This window comes from Meriones unguiculatus, chromosome 8, assembly GCF_030254825.1.
Source record: "Meriones unguiculatus strain TT.TT164.6M chromosome 8, Bangor_MerUng_6.1, whole genome shotgun sequence".
NCBI classification, from domain to species: domain Eukaryota; kingdom Metazoa; phylum Chordata; class Mammalia; order Rodentia; family Muridae; genus Meriones; species Meriones unguiculatus.
In genome coordinates, this window is record NC_083356.1 from 80177399 (window position 1) to 80197082 (window position 19684).

Consider the following 19684-nt stretch of genomic DNA (forward strand, 5'->3'; position numbering starts at 1 on the left):
TAGCCTCAGAGTCCCTATGAAACTGATGCTGGCCTTGAACTAATCCTCCTGCCTCTGCCTTCTGAATCAATCCTGAGATTTACAAGTTTGTGCAACAATACTCAGTTCTGATTTTTATTTTAAATATCGAACCCAGAGAGAAGTTGGAAAATTAGCACCATTGTATCATTTGCTTTGATTTCCCTCTTTTCAAAAAGAAAGCCAGGTGTGGTACATAACCATAACACTGGCATTTGGAGGCTGAGACAGAAAAATCACAAGTTTTAGGCCACCCTTGGCTACATAAGCAAGACCAATAAAATAAAATTGATCTAGGTGTGGTAGCTCATACCTTTGATCCCAGCATTCAGGGGGTAAAAGGCAGGGAAAGAGGCCTAAACAGACACGTGAAAACCAAAGCTGATCTCTGTGAGTTCAAGGCCAGCCTGGTCTATGTGGCAAGTTCCAGGCCAGCCAAGCCTACGTAGTGAGATCCTGTATCAAAAGTAAATAAAAGAGAAATAATGTATCATAGACAGTAAATTCAATATGCTGTGTGTTTTGCCACAGTTTCAAAGGCACTGGGCTGGCACAGGAATCCCACCTCTTCTGAACTGTCTTACATCTGTGGAAGCCTGGGATCAATGAGAGGTAACTGTCATCCGGGAGGCAATATGACAGTGTGGACCCAAGGCCTCAGTGGTACAGTCATCCATTCAGAGCTCCTGCCCAAGCAGAAGTCCTTGCTGGTAAGACCACTGAGGCAGTCGGGGTGGGGCCTCTGCACCCCACCTCTCCACTTTCCCCTGTACTCTTGGAGCTGCCCCTCCCCCTCCCCTCCTACCTTCTATGCTAATGGCTCCGGATGAAACTAATTGTTCATGGTTCGCCTGCAAACAGAACATGCCAACTGTCCTCATTGGGGGGTGGATGTAAGGGGAGGCAGGCTGGGGGAGCAATTCAAGGCAGCAGTATGCAGAGGCCTGGTCCCCTCTGGTCCTACCAGCTTGGTCACCCAAGGCATCAGAATCTCAAGGCCCCTTTGGGTTCCCCAAGTTCATTTTAATCCAAGTCTCACAGTGTGACTCTTTGTAACAGGGAGCCTTTACACTGTGCTGGTGAAAGAACAGGACAACAGGCATGTCCCCTGCAGCAGTTAAAGGTTCCCCCCAGACCCTGGGGGCGAAGGAGGAGGGGACAGGTCTCAGGGAGGAGTCACAGAGCTCCACCCCTGTCCTGCTGGCAGGACTGGCTAGGCTGCGGGGCAGAGAGCTGGCCCCAGACACAGAGCTGACCAGTGTGCCATGGAAGGACAGCACCAGTAAAGCAGGTGAGAACCAGGAGCTGGGAAGAGGGGCGGGGCCAGAGGTGAAGGCAGGCTGAGGCCTCATCAGCACAGGGGGGGATTTCTTCAGAGTTCTCATGGACAGGAGACCCATGCTGGCAGCAAAATTGATTTGAGCAGGAGAGGTGGGCCCCAAGGGGCTGGCGCCTTAGGACTCTTTGTCCTACTCAGATAGAAGCAAGGCACAGCACCCACTGAGACCTACTATGTACAATGAATATGGTACATAGTGATAAATGGACCTCAGCTCGCAGCCACTATTTCTTACCCTTTTTGTTGGAATGGGGCAGGTAGACTTAGGTATTATTTTTGTTGGAATGGGGCAGGTAGACTTAGGTATTATTTTTGTTGGAATGGGGCAGGTAGACTTAGGTATTATTTTTGTTGGAATGGGGCAGGTAGACTTAGGTATTATTTTTGTTGGAATGGGGCAGGTAGACTTAGGTATTATTCTGAAAGTGGAAAAGTTACAATAAAGGCAACTTTTAGAGTCCCAAAAATGTGCGTTCCTGAGAGCTCCTGAGCGCAGGACTTATTTTTGTATAAAGAAAGGGCACGCATTATTATTGTGAGGGGCCAGACGCCAAGTGGCATAAGGCCAGGACAGTCTAAGACATCTGTGCATGCCAGGCCTGGGACAGAAACCCAGGAGGCAGAGCCCTGCAGCTTGCCAGGAGCAGCTTCCAAATCACCCATGACTACCGTATCTCCAGTTTGTACTTCTGGGTTATGATAGGCCAACCACTATGTCGGCGGGTGGAGGGGCTGAAAATCTGTCTTGAAGAAAGGACAGCTGAGGGTGAGGGGAGCTGGTCCAGGTAGTAGGGACAGTGTCATCAAAGGTCTCAAGAAATGGTGGTGGGGGTAGGGGGTGTGGAAATGAATGATTCTTAGATGGGTGGGTGTGATGGTCCACAACTGCAATCTTCAGGTGGCAGGACTGAAAGTTCAAGGCCGGCATAACCACATGGCTGACCCTGTCTCAAACAAACACATAAGAAAAACACGGGTGACTACATGTGGGACAGACAAGGCAGAGCCTTGAACACCAAGCTGAGAAGCCCTGGAAAAACCACAAGAAAGCCACAGGTCTCGAGCTCCTGGGCTGCGTCCACCTCTCCTTGGAGAGTGGATTGCTATGGCCCTCGAAACTCACCAGGGTTACCATTTTCCAGCCTCCAGTTGTAAAGACACTCCTGGAGACCATCCTTTTGTACAAACAAATGTCACCCCTTTTCCTGACCTTTAATCCCAGGGCTTTGGCTCCCAGCCCAGTGAGGTCAGGAAACCAAAGAAAGGGAGGTTTGGACCTTGCAGAACTCCAGGGAGGTAGCAAGGCAGAGAGATGGCTTGCTTTCTTTTGCTGTTGTTTTGCTCAGGCTGGCTTTGGCTGCGGAGCTGAGAATGTCCCCGAACCCCCCAAGTGCTGAGACTGCACGTGTGTGCCACAATGCTCAGCTCACTTACCTCTGTTCTATTGTTTTGTTTTTTCTTCAGTCGACACCAGCCAGCTGCTGCTGCATCCAGAATGACCCGCCTGGGTCACTGCCTCCTCTATCTTCTGGTACCTGAATTTCTGAAGGGAAGGGTTCAGGGAGGGGGGACAAGGGAGCTCAAAGTTGTTCGCTTTCCAAGTGGCCACTATGATTCAAAGAACGTGAAAGTTAAGCCCTTGCATAGAAACAGAACAAAAGCAACTGCTAGGTGCTATGTCCTGATACTACCTCATGGAGGGATGTGCGGTCAATATCATTCTCGTGGACTGCAGAGCCTCCAGCTTCCATATAACGCCTTGAACACAGTAGTTATTCAACTATCATACACATTGGGGAGAACTACCTATCCAAGGCCACATCCATCTTCTCTTATCAGATCAGAAGTCTCTCTGGGACCTCCTATAACTCCTCACATGAACCAAGGAACCCTTTGGTTGCAGGTTGGTATGAGGGGTCCCCTCAGGAAGGTCCCCTATGAATCCGGCCCAGCTTCGTCACACTGGCATACTGGTCTGAACTATGCAGAAAGGGAAGGCAGTGTTCCCTTCAGACCCCTGTAGGAGGCCCCAATTCATTCCTGTTGTACAGAAAGTCTGCAGGGAGCAAGCCCTGGCCTGGCCCCACAGACTCAGCCCTGGGTCCAAAAGGGTGAGGTACCCACACCCTTTTGGACCTCCAGCCCCCGTGGCCCCAGGCGAGATGCTGCAGACTGCAGAAGGGGTGTGCATGCTCACAGGACAGAGGCTGAGCTGGTGGCAAGCCCAAGAGTCCTGCGACCAGAGGTTTGGTCACCTGGCCCTGAGGCCCCCAGAAAGGGCTCTGGCTCCACGGCTGCCTAACTCGGTCTGGGTGGGACAAAGAGAAGCCGCCCTGCGAAGACAACCGCAGAGGCGTGAGTATGGGCTCAGAATCTGGGACAAGGAGGGCAGGGGTGGTAGAGTCCGGACCTCCTCCGGGGATGGGGGTCTCACAGAGACAACACTTCTGGATGAGCTGGAGTTACCAGCGCGCGGCCATCCCGGAAGTGAAGGTTAACTCATGGGCAGGGGACCTGGACCCCCCTCCCCCCCACTTCTTTCTCCTCCAGACTGGAAGCCGCGGCTGTGCCAGTGAGAGGCAAGCCCCTTGGCAGCCAGGGAAACTGAGCCCCTGGGCCGCGTGTTCCTACAGGCGAGCACAGCACGGCCGCGCTGGTGTTCGGCGAAAGGACGGCGAAGAAGGCAGCAAGGCTGCCCGCGGCCCTCCCCGCGCTAGTGGCGCTCACGGCCTGCGCGCACGTTCAGTGCGACGCGGCAGCGACCGAGGTGGCCACCGTCTTCTCCCTGGCCGCGCCCAGCGTGGCCAACGCTCTGCAGCTGCGCGCCTTCGCTGAGCCCGGGGGCCCGGTGCGTGCCGCGCTGGTCGTGCGCGGCCACCACGCGCCCTTCAGCCACATCTTCCGCTCTGACGGCCGCTGGCACCACGTGTGCGCCACGTGGGAGCAGCGTGGCGGTCGCTGGGCGCTGTTCGCCGACGGGAGGCGGCGCGCCGGGGCTCGGGGACTCAGCGCCGGGCAGCCAGTGCCGCCCGACGGTGTGCTCGTGCTGGGTCAGGATCAGGACTCCCTGGGTGGCGGGTTCTCGGCTCGCGACGCCTTCGGTGGCAACCTCACCGACTTCCACCTGTGGGACCGGGCGCTGAGCCCCGCGCAAGTGAGCCGAGCTCGAGCCTGCGCGCCACCCCCGGGGGGCCTGCTCTTCCAGTGGGATCCAGAGGCCCTGGACGTCACACCCCTGCTGTTGCCCGCTGTACCCGTGCGCCTGCTCTGCCCTGGTAGGCCTTCGGCCCTGCCCTGCCCTGCCCAGCTTCTATGCCCCTCCCCTGGCTGGCCCGCAGAGTCTGGCCCTGCCCCTGACTAGCTACCCAGCTTTTGCCAATTTGATCTCTCCCAGTTCTGGCCACGCCCTCTTCAAGCGAACAGTTCCTGCCTGCAGGCTGTCCAGTCTTAGTAGTCTTACTTTTTGTGGGCTTGCTCACTGCTGGCTTTAGGCGTTGATGTTGTATGCTGATTCCCAGTCATGCGCAGACACCATTTGGGCTTGCATGGGTAGATGGGTACCCGCTCCCCTGGGTAGGGTAGGAAGCCAAGATGTGGTCTTCACACCTTGCTGCTCTGGCTAGTACCCTCGGAAGAGTGCCCCACGTGGAACCCGGGACCCGGCACCAAGAGCTCTGAACTCTGCTTGCACCCACAGCCTTTTCTCTGCTGCTACTCAAAAGGTGCGCCTTAGCAGTGTTGGGGCTCTGCGGAATAGTGGAGAAGTCAGGTCATTTATAATCTCCAAGCTCGAGAACTCCATAGATCTAGGCAACAGGGCGATCAGTTTCAACAGTTCTGGGGGCCAGACTCAGCTGTGTGACTTCGAACAAATGATTCTTCCATGCTGTGCCTCAGTTTCCCCTTCTACCATGCTGTTTAATGCTCCAGACACTGCCACAGATGTCTTCCTCCCCAGAACAGCATATGGGGCGGGGGTGGTCATGGAGCAGGCTGGCCTCTCCTTTGCCCAGGACCCAACTTGGCCTCTAATCTTTTGCAGAGACCTATCAGCAGCTTCAGGACTTCCAGTCATGGCCTGATCAGGACATTATCAGTAAAGTGAATGCTTTGGCCAATGCCACTGTGGTGAGCTTTCCAACCCTGGAGACTGGAAATTCTACGGCACTCTGGGTCAACTCTCTGCACCTTGTTTTCCTTACCTGTAAAGAGACACCCATCTTAAATATCTATAGAAACCCCGTTTGTTCCTGCTCTTGTTTTAGAACCCCTGACAGCTGTGACAGATTTGATCCACTAAGAAGATCCTGGTGGTACCCAACTGTGGCCCCTGGAGAAGCCCCTCACGTCAGTTGTTTTTCTACCCACAGCTCCTCCCAAGCCCCCTGTCTGAAGTCCCCGGGATCTTGTCCTTGGACAAGGCTTCTAGCTTCATGGGTCTCCTGGAAAGAGTTCTGGCAGAAGAGCCAGGTCCCTTGGGGCCTGGGGCCCTACTGGCCATCCTGAACTTCCTAAAGAGGGTGGCTGCTCTCAGAGCTGAGGAGCAAGAGCTGCTGACCAATCCCTTGGAGGAGCTTGGCAGAAGCTTCGTGTCTGTGGCCAGCCTGGCCCTGGGGGAGCAATCATCCAGTGCATGGCTGTCTGTCAGGGAGGTGAGGCAGGCGGGGCTGGGTGGGATATGGCATTGCAGCCCCCCATTTTTGTGTAACCGGGTTACACCCATTTCTGAGGGCTGAATCTCTCCATCCCGTGGGAGAAGCTCCTCTTGTCGCTATGAGTGGAAATTCCTTTTGAACGATGCACATAGTTAAGAATGTATTAAGAGCCACTGGTGAGAAGGATCCTCCCCATAGCCAAGATTCTGCCAACTGTCTCAAGGGGGGCATCCTCTGTGTCAAGTGATCCACCCACCGTGTCTGCCCAAACACAGAGGCAGGCGCTCTGGAGAACAGGAAGTTGCACTGGAGGGAGAGCCTGTTAGAAAACTCACCCTTGCAAATTACTAGTGAACAGAGATTAATGTGAAACCTGAGCACCCATAGTATGGGTTTGACTCTGAATCCGGGGTGAAGAGGGAGGTGGCCCAGCCAGAGTGGACTCCAGCTGGCAAACAACAAGCCAGCAGCCACGTGGCATGCTAGGAGACCTTCAGCTTGGCTTGGAAGAGAGCGCTGGAGAGGTCAGAGGAGGCTGAGGCAGACAGGGGAACCCAGGTCTTGATCTTGACCTGTTAGAGAGCCAGAACCTCAAGCATCTATAGCCCCAGGTCAGGGCCCGTGGTGGGGCCTGGAGTGGGGGAGCAGGAGCAGAGCTGTAGCTTCCTCCCAGGTGGTTGGTGGGCCTATGACGCTGGTGATGAGTGTGCAACGTATGGCATCCCTGCTGAGCTCCACGCTGACCATTGCGCAGCCTCACATCCACATCCAGCATCGCCTTGCTGGTGAGCTACCATCCACTCCCACAGCAGGATCCAGATACCCTTCCTCAGTGTGGTCTCCGGGAGACCAGTCTCTGTACGTCCATGCCCTTCACAACATTTCCTTCCTTTACCCAGGCTGTGGCTTCTGCCCACAATGCCCTTCCCCTGCCCCCCAGTCTGGAAAATTCCTCCCCTTGGAGCCCTGCTTGAGCACCAGCTCCCCCACCATACACACACACACACACACACACACACACACACACACACGCACACATGCACGTCTGCACACACACGCACGCACTTGAGTTCTCTCTTGATGGGCAGCTCTTCCCTCCTCAGTTACTCTAACATGTTGAACATGCCCCTGCATAACAGGCCTGTCCCTTCTTTTCTTGATGCCTCTGGGGTTCCAGAGCTATTTGAACAATCTCTGCCCAGAGCTAGACCCAAGTTCACATTCATCAAGTGCCTGTAGATCCACTTGGGGACTCTCACAGTGATCTTTAGCCACAGGTCCTGCCCCACTGTCATACCCTCAGGACCCCAGAAAGGCATTTTCCCTTGGGCTAGTGACTCGGTCTCTTTGTGTTTGAGGGGTGGGCCCCCAGTCTTGTACTGGGCAAAGGACAAGCCCATCCTGCAACTGGACACCCCAGAAGAAAGCCCTGAGATCCAGGCACTGCTCCATTTAATCCCAGGCCTGGCGGTGCAAAGTTTGCACCTGAGAGGGGCCAGCATTGGTGGGCACACATTCACCATTCCTGGCGGGCATCCGAATGAACCAGGCCACATCCACATCCCTGCGGGCGAAGTGAAGCGGCTCCTCGAGAAAGGTGAGTGAGGAGAGTTGGCTGGAAGCCTGTTGTGTTCCAGGTGAGCAGCCTGCTGTGTCTTTCACAGGCTGCCCTCGCTTGCAGAGCCTCTCACTCTCTCTATGTGTAAGATGGGCTCTTACCTCTTGACTGGCGGACGGCTACAAAGGTAGACGCTCCCACCACATTCCGGCATCCGCTTAGTCTCCTCCAGCAAATCCACATGATTTCCTCAGAAGTGGTTACGTGAAAAAAGGGCCTTGACCACAAAGGGTTGGGGAATCAGTGCACAGGACAACGGGATTTGGAACTACAGGTTGATATGGATGAACCGTGGCTGGCTGGAATTCTGCCTTAGTCACTTTTCAGTTTGTGGTCTTGGGAGAAAGCCGCTGGCTCCTGACCCTCGGTTCCCCCTTGAAATGGAGAGAGCAATGCCTTCAGAGACAGCTAGTGTCTCCCACTCTGCCAGGTCTCCCTGAAGTCACAGTCATCCACACCTGGTTCACGTCAAGCATCTTCCAGTATACCCTGGGGGCAACCAGCCTAGAGTCCCAGGCCCCTGGTAGCTCAGAGGAGGCGGGGACGCAGAGGTGAGCAGACCCCGCCCAGCAGATTGCAGAAGACCTGTGTCTCCCCTGCACCCTAGGGAAGGAAGCCGGGCCTCCATCGTGGTCAGTGTGCTGGGCCCGCGGAAAGGAGCCAGGGGGAGCCCTTATCTGCCCCCCTCTTACCTGGGGTCTGGCTGTAGACTCTTGGAGGAAACAGAGATTTCCATCAAGTCCCTGAGGCTGGACCTCAGGGCTCTGAGTCATGGTACAGGTGCTCTGCCCTCGGCCGAAATGACCCAGACGTGCATCTCCTTTCCTCTCACTCCCCACATCCATCCTTAAAAGCTCCCTTTGTCCCCGCAGGTCCCTAAGCACCCAAGTGGGGTCAGCTATACTCTCCTCTGAGGTATGGGACACTGCTGGAGAGCTGAGCACAGCTGTGACCTTTCACCTGCAGCACCAGGCTCAGGTACCGGGCGCTGCAGCACTTGTCTGGCTAACTCCTTTTTCTGCTCCCCACTGCCCACACCTGCCAATATGTGTTTGTTCACTGGACAGCCAAGATCTAAACATCCTCAAAAGAACATGTTTGGGCTGGAGTGATGGCGTGAGTAGTTAAAAACTTCTCTTCCAGAGGACACTGATTCCATCCCGAGCACCTACATGGCAGCTCACAGCTATTTGTAACTCCTGTCCCAGGGGATACAACTTCCTCTTTTGACCTCTGAGGGCACTACAAATTGGTGTTGCACAGACCAGACATGTACACAGGCAAACCACACACACACACACACACACACACACACACACACAGAGTCATATTTATCCCCAATGATCTCCTCGGTCCTTAAAGGAGCAGAAGGGGAGTAATGTGCACTTTTCACAACAGCTGGACAAATTAAGAAACTTTCTCACTGAGCCTTCCAACTGCCTGTTCCCTATGGCGCTCAGAAAGACTACATGATTGACCCTATCTTTAAATGGATAAAGCAAGTGTGTCACCCTAGGGCTGTATAACTAAAATAAATAAATAAATGAATACATGATACATACATACATACATATATACATACATACATACATGCATACATCCACTCACACTGACCCACCATAGGAGTATGTTTGCAGGTTGATATTCAGGGAGTCTTTGCATTGGGCTTCAGGGTGACAGCTTGACAGTCCAGGCTAGAAGTGTGTCTCACGGTCAGAGCATTTGCCTGGTTTTGAGGCCCTGGGTCCTGTCCCCAGGACTTTAAAACAAGAACATGCAACCTCGATGACGGTAGGGTGCTACTCAGAGAGCCTTGGAGGGTCATACACTTGAGTAAGGGACTGGTCGCTGTGTTGTATGAAGGGGGGGGATTCTCTATAAACGAGCCTGAAAAGGCTTTCATGGCCTGGGGTTTGGTTTCTGTCACGGTATGCAATGCCGTGAAATGAAAGAAATACAACTCCTTATTCCCCCTCCCTTTTATCCCTTGGGGCATTTTAAAGAAAGCTTAAGCCTCTGCGGTTCATAGGAGGTCATTACAGATGCGCGGACACCCAGCGTGGCTTCTGAGCCGGCTTGTCTGCATGTCCTCCTGAGTCTCCGTCAGCCTGGTTGCCATATGCAGCTATTGCTCCTCAGCCTTGAGAGAGGGGCTCTAGACCCACACCCAGACACCTGAACCCAGAGATAGGTGTTCAGATCCCTTACGCAGAAGTTACGGTGCCCTACACACAGCTCACTAGATGCTCTCAGTTCCTTTCGGTTCACTCGTGGTGCCAACGCAATGTCAGTGATGCATGCGAATAGCTATGTTCTAAGGTCTGGTTTAGAGAATCATGACCAGAAAAGGTCTCTACGTGTCTAGGACAGAGGAAAAAATATTTGGTTTAATATTGTCTTTCTTTTTTAAAACATCTTTTTGACCTGTGGTTTGTTGGATCCATTGAAGGTCGAGTGAATAAATATTCAGTTTAGCATACTGCTTAACGTGTTTTCAATGAAGTTTTTAGTTATCATTTAAACGATGAGCTTCACTATTACATTTTCATTTCTGCATATCACTATACTCCACTCATCTATTACTCCACTACCCTCTCTCTCCCTCCTGCGCCCTCCCTCCTTCTATTGCTTGTGTGTGTGTGTGTGTGTGTGTGTGTGTGTGTGTGTGTGTGGCTCTGGCTGTCTTAAAACTCTCTCTGTAGACAAGGCTGGCCTTGAACTCAGAGATCATCCTGCCTCTGCCTCCCAAGTCCTGGGATTAAAGACATGCACACCACCGCTCTGCTCATTTATATTTTTATAAGTGCACATACACAGTTAAATCTAGATTCCACATATGAGTGAAAACATACTTGCCTTTCTGAGTCTTCATTATTTTACTAGTGTGATAATGTCAGCTCCAACCATTTTATTTGAAATAGCATAACTTTGTTGTTTTCGGCAGAGCAGGTAGAGTAGAACGTTACTCTGGAGTGTAACAGATTTCTTTATTTTCCATATCATGGTTAGGGTGTAACAATAAACACCGTGACAGATTCCTCAGGGACCTGCCAAGGATGGGATAACTGAATCCTATGATAGTTATAATCTTAGCTTTTTCTTTTGTTTTCTTTTCTTTTTTCTTTTTTAAGTCCTCACAGTTGTGAGGAAATTTTTTTTTTTTTTTTTTTTTTTTTGGTTTTTCGAGATAGGGTTTCTCTGCGTTGCCTTGGCTGTCCTGGACTCACTTTGTAGACCAGGCTGTCCTTGAACTCACAGAGATTTGCCTGCCTCTGCCTCCCAGAGTGCTGGATCACAGATGTATGCCACTATATCCAGCTCTTGTTTTGTTTTTCAAATCAGGGTTTCTCTGTATAACAGAGCCCTGGCTGCCTTGGAACTCGCTCTGTAGTCAAGGCTGAACTCAGGAAGAGCTGCCTAGCCCTGCCTTTAATCCCTGCTGGGATCAAAGGTGTGCTCCACCACCGCCCTGCTAATCTCAGTTTTTTTGAAGACGCTCTATAATGATTTTCACAACAATGGCACATTGTTCACATTCCACCAGCAATATAGGGGTCCTTTTTCCCTGTGTCTTTGTCAGCTTGTATTGTTGCTTGTTTTCTGTTCTAAAGGATTTATTTGTATTATTTTAGGTTTTGTGTACATTTGGGGGGTGCAGGTCCCCACAGAGGCCACAAGAGCTGGATCCCCCTGGATCTGGAGTTGTGAGTGCTGGGAACCCAGCTCCCATCCTCCTCAAGAGCAATGTACTCTCTTAACCAGGGAGTCATCTTTCCAGCCCCATTGTTTGTTTGTTTGTTTGTTTGATGATGCAATGAATGAGAGGAATCTCAAAGCCATTTTGACTCGAAGTTCCCAGTGACAAAGGATGTTGAGCCTTTTATCATATATTTATCAGCCATTTGAGAACTGTCTGTTCAGTTCATTAGCCCATTTATAGATTGAACTGCTTGTTTAGAGGAGGTTAGTTTTTAATTTTTAGAGTTCTTTACAGATTCTAAATACTAATTTCTGGTCATATATATATAGTTAGCAAAGATTTTTCCCATTCTAAAGCCTGTCTCTTCACTTGACCCAGCGTCTCTGTTTTTACACAGAAGCGTTTTAATTCTATGCAATCCCATTTGTCAATTCTTATTTTATTTTATTTGAGACACAGTTGTGTAGCCCTGGCTGACCTGCATCTTGCTATGTAAATAAGGCAGGCATCACACTTAGAGAGTTCCTGCTTTTGCCACTAGAGTGCTGGGATTAAAGGCATGCACCACCATGTCCGGCCCAAATTCAAAGTCTGAAGCATTATATTAAGGTTGATGTATTACATGAGCGTGCATGTGTGCGTGTGCGTGTGTGTGTGTGTGTGTGTGTGTGTCAGAGAACAACTTGCAGGAGTTGGTTCTCTTCTTCTCTCGTGTGTGCTCCAGAGATTGAACTCAGGTCAGCAGGCTTAGTAGCAAGAGCTTTTATCTGAGCCATTTCACCAGCTTCAGGGTCATTTATTTTTATTTTTATTTTATAATTTATTCACTTTACATCCCAATTGTAGCCCCTTCCTTCATCTCCTCCCTCCCTCTTCCCCCCATCCCCTTCCCTAGTCCACTGGAAGGGGGAGTCCTCCTCCCCTGCCATCTGATCCTAGCTTATCAAGTCTCATCAGGGCTGCCTTCCTCTGTGGCCTGACAAGGCTGCATTGCCAGTGGGAGGTGATCAAAGAGCAGGCAACCAAGTTCATGACTGAGACAGCCCCTGCTCCCCTTACTCGGGAACCTACATGGAGACTGAGCTGCCCATGGGCTACATCTGCGCAGGGGAGCTAGGTCCTCTTTATGCATGATCTTTGATTGGGGCATCATTCTCTGCAAGCCCCCTTGGGCACAGATTTTTAGCTTTGTTGGTCTCCATGTGGAGCTCCTGTCCCCTCCAGCTTCTTCTATGCCTGCCCCCCCTTCTTCCATAAAATTCCCTGCACTCTGCCCAAAGTTTAACTGGGAGTCTCAGCATCTGCTTTGATCCCATTGGGTGGAGCCTTTCAAAGGAGCCTCTATGGTAGGCTCCCGTCCTGTTCCCTCTCTTCCACCACTTCTGGTATCTACCCTGTTTGCCAGAATTGGTTTTTATACAAGGTGATAATTAGGGATCTAGTTTCATTCTTCTACAAAGTGGATATCCAGCTTTCTCAGCAAAGTGGGGCATTCTGCAAAAAGAGGAGATAAAGGTGGCATGGCAAACGGTGCCCTTATATCTACAAGTGAGGCATGATGGAGGACTTTTGGTTCATTAGTCACTTGAGGAGGATGAAGCCTATCAAGGGGATGGTCAAAGACTATGGTGTCTTGGCCACATCAAGGGTCTCCAGGAGGTCAGTGAGGGCATACAGAGAACTTGTGCCCTCTCCTTAGGTGTCTCTAGCCCACTGTGGGGTTGGGTCAGGCCACCCCATCTGTGGTTAGCAAAGGGTTAAGGAAGGGTTCAATCAGAAGACTGATACTGAAGTCACACAATGAAGCCATCCATCATGGCTTGGTGGCAGAGAAGCATCTGGGCACCTGAGTGTCCCTGTCTACAGGCTCTACACAGATCCGTTGGGGACCCAGTCAGGAACAGATGGTGCTAGCCCCAGGAGTAGATGGTAAGAGGCTGAGAGCCCCAAGAAGTGATCACTACCACTGCTATCCCTGACCCTTGAAAGACTGTCTCCTTTGTCCATGCTAGCTAGTCCTACCCCCACTCCCTTACAGGGTCAAAAAGAAGAACGGTTCAGGGCAAGGCTGAACAAAGGCACACTTCCAAAATCAAGGGCAAACTCCTGTCTAGGGCCCTGTGTCCTCAGAGCAGTGAGCCTCCCTCAGAGATGAGCGCTGAGGTGGTAGGCCCTGCCTCTGATGCCTGTGTGATTGATTGCTCTGACCAGGCTCATAGTTTTATCTCAAAACCCAGGCTTTGTACAGTTGCTTGCCCAAGGCCTCAAAGCAGCAAGAAGTAAGATGGGTCCACATCCAGTGTCTGGATTCTTAGTCCTTGGGGTGGTCAGCTTGGCTGCAGCCAGGTCCTGGCACAGTCCTCAGGAGGGGAGCCCTAACCACTCCTCATCCATTCATGCCACAGCTGGTGGTCACCTACCATGACGTGAGATGCTGGGAATACAGCAGAAAGAAAGGGAAAAGTAACATTGAAGGTGACATTTGGGAAATGGAGGCCAATCATGAACACAGATAAAGGGTGGCACAGTGGTGAGGGGACTAGGCAGGGATGGGAGAAGGCCTAGTCCTTGTGTCCTTCACCTCCTAACTAGCCAGCCAGACTAGCTGAATGAGGGAATTGCAGGTTCAGCGAGAGACCCTGTGTCAAAAGGTAAAGTGGAGGTTTAGCAATGGAGGTTGAGACCTGGCATCAACCTGTGACCATCACATGCAAGCATCTACATGGGCTCACACATCTGCAGAAATACATGTACACACCCCCACAAGCATGTGCAAACATGTGGGAGGCAAGAAGAATGGGGTTTGCTGTGGCATATGAGGGCCTCACCAAGGTGGACCCCAACGAGGATAGAGAGTAAGTGTAGTCTCTAGGACTGTGTTGACCTAAGCAGCAGAGCACTGGGTGCTGTTCCTCTCCTGACATAGCTCCAGATCCCCAGCAGGGGCTCTCTCCCAGCTCTGAGTGACCCTGGGGAGTTTTTTCTAGCTCAACACTGGACACCGAAGGTGACGGAAGCTTGTTGTCATGGTGATTACTCTAGCTTGCTGCTGGTACCCTTTTATGGCCAGCATTGCTCTCCAGTCCTGCTGGTGTGTGTGTGTTGGGGGGGGCGTTAAGTCACAGATATAACCAGTGGAACACTCCTCCTCTCCCCCCCTCCCTTCTCCTTTCCCCTACTTGTGGCTTCTTTTGGTTCTGAACTTTCTCGGGTTCTTTCTGTCTCTCAGGCTGTTACTATCGTCTCTCTCTCCCAGCCCCCTGTTGATATTTTCTTTCTGCCATCATCCCTGGGCTCTTCTCCATCCTCTAAGCTCTCTCCCCTCCAAGGTTCCTTCTCTGGCCTTTTTCTGGTTCCTGTGATGTGGTGCTGTCAGGCAGGTCCTTGACTAATTCCAGGCTGTGTGCTTGGATCCCTTGTGACTGTCCCCAGGCCTGGCCTTTCTTTTGTTCTCTTCTTTCTGCCACACTTTCTCTGTCTCTGACTCTCTCTCTTCCTCCACTAACCTCCAACCCTGCCCTTCTGTCTTGCGCATAAACTGGGCAGGATATACTTCAGGATGGTGATGAGGTCCAGAGAGGCCAGAATGGGCCCAGCCTTATTATTCAGGGCTGATTTTGTTTTCTTAAGGCCCAGTTATGTCTGACCTTGTAGAAGAGCAATGTCTCACTTCTATAACCAGCTGTCACTCACATCTACCTTGGTGGACCCGTCTAATGGCAAATGAAGTTCTCCACACCTCGGGGAATCTTCTGGTGGCCCAACTGAGATAACCTTTACAAAGCGCTGAACGCAATACCTGATGCACACCAAACAAAGCTCTATGAATGGGGACTCATTCATTCATTCATTCATTCATACTTTCACAGATCCTCTCCACCGCCAGGCCACTGCTGGTTCACACCCCAGCAAACATAGTGCATGGGACCAAAGTGACCGTGTTGCACTGCCCTACCACAGTGTCACTGAGGCTGAGAGGCCAAAGGACAGCTAAGGCAGTGCGGGAATAGAGGGACCACTTATAGGAAAGGACTTGTTCTCAGTTAAGGTGTGGAAGCTCTACGAAGAGGGGCTCATTCTGGGACCCACGGGAATGGGCAATGTGAGGAAGGCTGGTGAGAAATGGGGCAGGAGGGGACTCTAAAGTTGCTGTAAGGAACCCTGATGTTGTTGTAGAGGGTGGGATCCATGGATGATGTCTACCAGCATGGGGTGGTAGAGTTGGGAGGGGGTTCAGAAAGATGCTTTTGTTTGCTGGTGAAGAATATGAAAAGGAAATGCATGGGGAAGGCAATGCAGTGGAAGACAGGCTGGCTCTGGAGTTTAGTCATCTGTCTTGGGGGTTAAAGAGTCATGTGTCAACTCAGTTATGCCTGGGAACAGGGGCCCAAGGGCTGGAAAACCTAGGAGTCCAATGTTCTCTGGTCTTGGCCTCAGACTTGAACAGTTAGCTGCCTTTTATGTCGTCACATCATCCTTGAGCAAGTTCTGGGTTCCAAGTCTGACCCAACAATGTTAGGACTCTCTGTCCATCAAATGGGGCCACATGAGACCTAAATATGGTGGCACTTTGTAAGTGGCAGGACCCTGCTGGTCCATAAACCTATGGAAAGGAGCCAGCTCCCCTCTATCCCGGAATGCTGAGCCCTTCACACTGAGTCACCAAAAGAAGCAAGAGACCAGGCCCCTCTACCGAGGCACAGGGCAAAGAACTTAGCTTTGGGCCTTTAGGAAGGTGTTCTCTCTACCCCTGTGGGGGCTGCAGTGGGTGTAAGTGGACTAGAGGGAGGGCAGGGCAGGATTTGAGTTCTTCCTGCTACTCGCTGTCACTCAGTGTCTTTACTGTGGTCCCGGGCTCTTGGTCCAAGCAAAGTAGGAGGCCAGGCCACAGGGCGGTGAATGTTCCTTCTTGCTGACACGAGGTCTGTCCTCAGGGCCCATACATCTTCCTTGTCTACGCTGTTTACAATGGGGAGGTAAGTACGGTGAGCAGGCTGTGGGAAAGAAATCAAGGGAGGGTGGAGTCCCCCTAGCCCTGGTTCCCACAGATCCAAGAATGGACCCGCCTTCAGGGCTCCAGGGAGGATCCAGTCCTGACCTGCGCCACCCTGCAGGTGCAGAATGCATTACGGAGGATGGCAGAGAAGAAGGCAGCTGAGGTGCTCAGGGCAGAGCAGGTGCACCTGACCAAGGGCAAGGGTGAGGAGCCTTGGGGCCAGATGGGCAAGGCCAAGCACAACAGCTCTCCTTTCAGACACTGTCTGGTCCTTCTGACCCACAAGCTTCAGGTCCCTGGGCCATGGCTCTGGAGAACCCCACAGCCTGGGATCCTCTGAGAAGACCTGTTGCTCTCAGAAGTACAACCTCTCTACCACCATGCCAAGTGCTATATGGTGCCTTGATTTCTCCATCAGTGAACCAGAGCTAGAAGAATAACGGCAGACTCTATAAGCCCACTTGAAAGACAAAGAAACTGAGGCCTCAAAAACTCTCTAATACTGGATCTTGGGGAAAATCTGGGTGTCCAACCAAAGGTGGGGATTACCCAGGACTCCTGTCCCAGGGTTCCTAGCAGGGAAGTGGACCTGAGCCCTGACACAAGAGCTGGGTTTAAGTACTTCCGCCTCAGTTTCCTCACCACTAATCTGAGAGTAAAGTTCTGAGTGGATTTTTAGGGTGTCTAATGTCTTAGCCTGTGCACAATCCATCAACTCGAATATCGCCTCTTATTAGGGACCCATGGACCCAGGATCTCCACAGCCTTCTCTTCCATTGCAGAACCCAGGAGACCGGTAAGGCTAGAACAAGGGACCAGCTAGTGTGGTGGTTGGAACAAAGCAGGGTTGGGAACATAGCAAAGGCTAGGACAGGGTAGATGGGCACTGACCCTAGGAACCTTGTCTTTGGCACTGGGAAGCTATAGCCTTCAGGGTGGCAGACCTAACAGCCAAGGCCTCTTTGGGTAGGAGTAAGAGCTCCCAGAGAATAGGGAGCAGGAGAAAGGGCCTCCCTTTCCTGTTCTCTCTCTTAGGCCGTGGAGCTGACAGCATTCAGGACTTCAGGTACTCCTCTTCCTGGGCAGACTCTCCCATTTCTCCTCTGCCACACTGCTCCAAGATGAAAGTGATTTGAGACTCATAGAGACACATAGAGACTCAACACTGGAGAGGGGGACTGAGTGGGTGGAACCCCTCCTGGAGCTGGTGCTGGCTAGCTAAGCAACCTGCCTGTCTCTCAGGCCCTGATCCCTGTCCCAGACTCCAGCTTCTACCCTGTGCAACTGAGTCCTTAAAGAAGGACTCCTTCCGAGCCTTTCCAAACCCCAGGACAAGTGTTTTCCCCAACCCAGTGGCACACAGAACATGACAGTGGACCTGTGGGCAGCGGGCTAGGCTGGACACACCTCAGGCCCTACCCAGGTGGGGCTTGGGGTGGGGCTCAGCCTCCCTCTAGAGGACAGTAGAGACACCAGTCACCCTTAACCTCATTGTCCCCTAGTTCCCCCAATCTTAGACCAACAATATCTAGCTACGAACACTACATCATGGCAGGAATAGAAACTTGCTTCCAGAACTCTTGCTGGGGCTAGGCTCAGTGACCCCATATCCAGTCCCCTTTTGGCTCTGGTCCAAAGCAGTCTGGGAGGCTGCTTTTCTCAAAGTGTGCAGAGGAGGAGGCCAAGGCATCCAAAGGAGCCACAGCTAGGCATCCCGTGTCTCAGCAAGAGGCAGGCTCATCTGCCCAGAAGGGGCCAGCTGAGGCGTGGCGCTTGTCATAGGGGTGTGATCACAGACCGAGGCTTTAGGCTGCTTTGCACGTTCAGCTTCCGGTCTGCTAAAAGGGGCCGGAGCGCCCCCTACAGGAAGATCAGGGGCGCAGGACTCGGCAAGATCAGAGCGCGCAGCAGCCCCCTCACCGGAGGGGCCCAGCCCCCTCCACCCCGCCCCCACCCAGGAGGCACAGCCGCGTTCTGCGAGAAAAAGAGCCACTGCAGCGCCTCTGTGTCTTTGTCTCAGTTGAAAGGGTGCGTTGCTAGGGCTGCTCTTGGCAACGAAGCCTCTTCCACCTTGGCCCCACCCTCCCGACCGCAACTCTGGCCCGACGATCCCTGCTTCTCGCTCCGGGCGCCTCCTAACCACGCACTCAGGCAGCCTGGGGAAAGGTCCCAGCGAAGGATGGCTGCCCGTGGTGCATCCTTTCCCAAAGCTCTGGGGACCCTGGGGCACGCAGGTGTTCTGCTGTGGAAAGAAACGGAGTCTCGGGGAGACCGTGAGGGGCCGACTGGGATGGCAGGGTCCCCCCAAGTCTCTGTCCCCAGACCCTGCCTAATTTTGGCCACGCCTGCCAGCCCTGCCCCTAAGAAAAGGTCACTTTCCTTACAGGGGTCTAAAGGGCACGTGCAGGGTTTTCCTCCTAGCCTTTCGGGAGCTCAGCGGCCAGAGGACCTCTCAGCTCAGCGTCGGAACCCCAGACTGAATGAAATGCACACCCGGCAGCCCCAAGTGAGAGAGAAAAGGTCCTTTTTGTCGCGATTCCTCTCACTTTGTAGATGTGCCCTGAAGCGTCTGGTAATAAACCAGGTGTTGAAGCTATCAGCCTGTGCTACCTCCTGGCCAGGAAGGGGTGGAGGCGCAAGCCTGTCAGGGAGGAAGGGGAGCCAGAGAAGCTGCCCTTTTGACTCTGGGATTCTGCCTTATCACCGGGCTTGGTAGTTCTAGCCAGCATTTTGAAAAAAACAGGCTGTATTTGCCCATGTGTCGGGATGTGTGTGTGAAGGTCAGGGAACAGCACACCTGAATCAGTTCTCCTCCTCCACTATGCAGCCTCTGGGCACAGAGTTCAAGTCATCAGGGTTTGTGGCCCTTGTTTATAGTTCCTGAGTCATCTCTTCTGCCCAGCAGGTACCTGTTCTGCAGAGGCGGTGTCCTGGTGAGGCTGTAGTTCCTCATTCCGCAGGGAGAATGCCTTCGTCCAGGGCCCTCCCTTCAGGCAGCCTAAGGGCATGCACAGTGGGTGTGGGCCCAAAACACCTAGGCACTGTTTCCTAGGCCAGGCATCACTGCTCACAGGTAGCTGGGATTCACTTGGGAGAGGGGGAATGGCCCACTTGCTGGGCAGCCTGCCTGCAAGTCATCTTGAAGGCAGGCCAGGGTACCCCCCTCCTCCTGTGCAGCCACCGGTCAGGTCTCCCCATCTCTTTGAGGGTATGATGGGCTTTAGGGCCCGGAGAAGCAGAGGTGTGCTGGGTTCAACGTCAGGACTCACGTCCAGGAGGCCCAAGACAGGGACCAGAAAACAAAGAGCCCGGACTGGGGCTTTGGGCTCAAGGATCGCCAATACCATCCAGCCCGCCT

At 52.6% G+C, this 19684-nt stretch overlaps 1 protein-coding gene across 1 annotated transcript; it reads left to right on the plus strand.

Moving 5' to 3' along the window:
• The first annotated feature begins 1258 nt into the window (after positions 1-1258).
• Adgrd2 (adhesion G protein-coupled receptor D2) lies at positions 1259-18825 on the plus strand. Its single transcript, XM_060390079.1, has 17 exons — positions 1259-1309; positions 2822-2888; positions 3197-3260; positions 3500-3712; positions 3991-4632; positions 4981-5079; positions 5400-5485; positions 5728-6009; positions 6686-6797; positions 7475-7609; positions 8061-8181; positions 8503-8608; positions 16265-16306; positions 16445-16529; positions 17064-17122; positions 17362-17392; positions 18713-18825. The coding sequence occupies exons 2-17, from the start codon at positions 2853-2855 to the stop codon at positions 18718-18720; spliced, it is 2121 nt and encodes a 706-aa protein (XP_060246062.1). The 5' UTR covers positions 1259-1309; positions 2822-2852; the 3' UTR covers positions 18721-18825.
• Positions 18826-19684: the final 859 nt, after the last annotated feature.

What these genes read in the sequence shown, in the direction of transcription:
- Adgrd2 (XM_060390079.1), top strand. Translation starts at nt 2,853, where the DNA reads ATGACCCGCCTGGGTCACTGCCTCCTCTATCTTCTG. An exon ending in AAGGAACCCTTTGGTTGCAG is followed by an intron (nt 3,261 to 3,499) that starts GTTGGTATGAGG and finishes TTGGACCTCCAG; the next exon opens with CCCCCGTGGCCCCAGGCGAG. An exon ending in CTTTGGCCAATGCCACTGTG is followed by an intron (nt 5,486 to 5,727) that starts GTGAGCTTTCCA and finishes TTCTACCCACAG; the next exon opens with CTCCTCCCAAGCCCCCTGTC.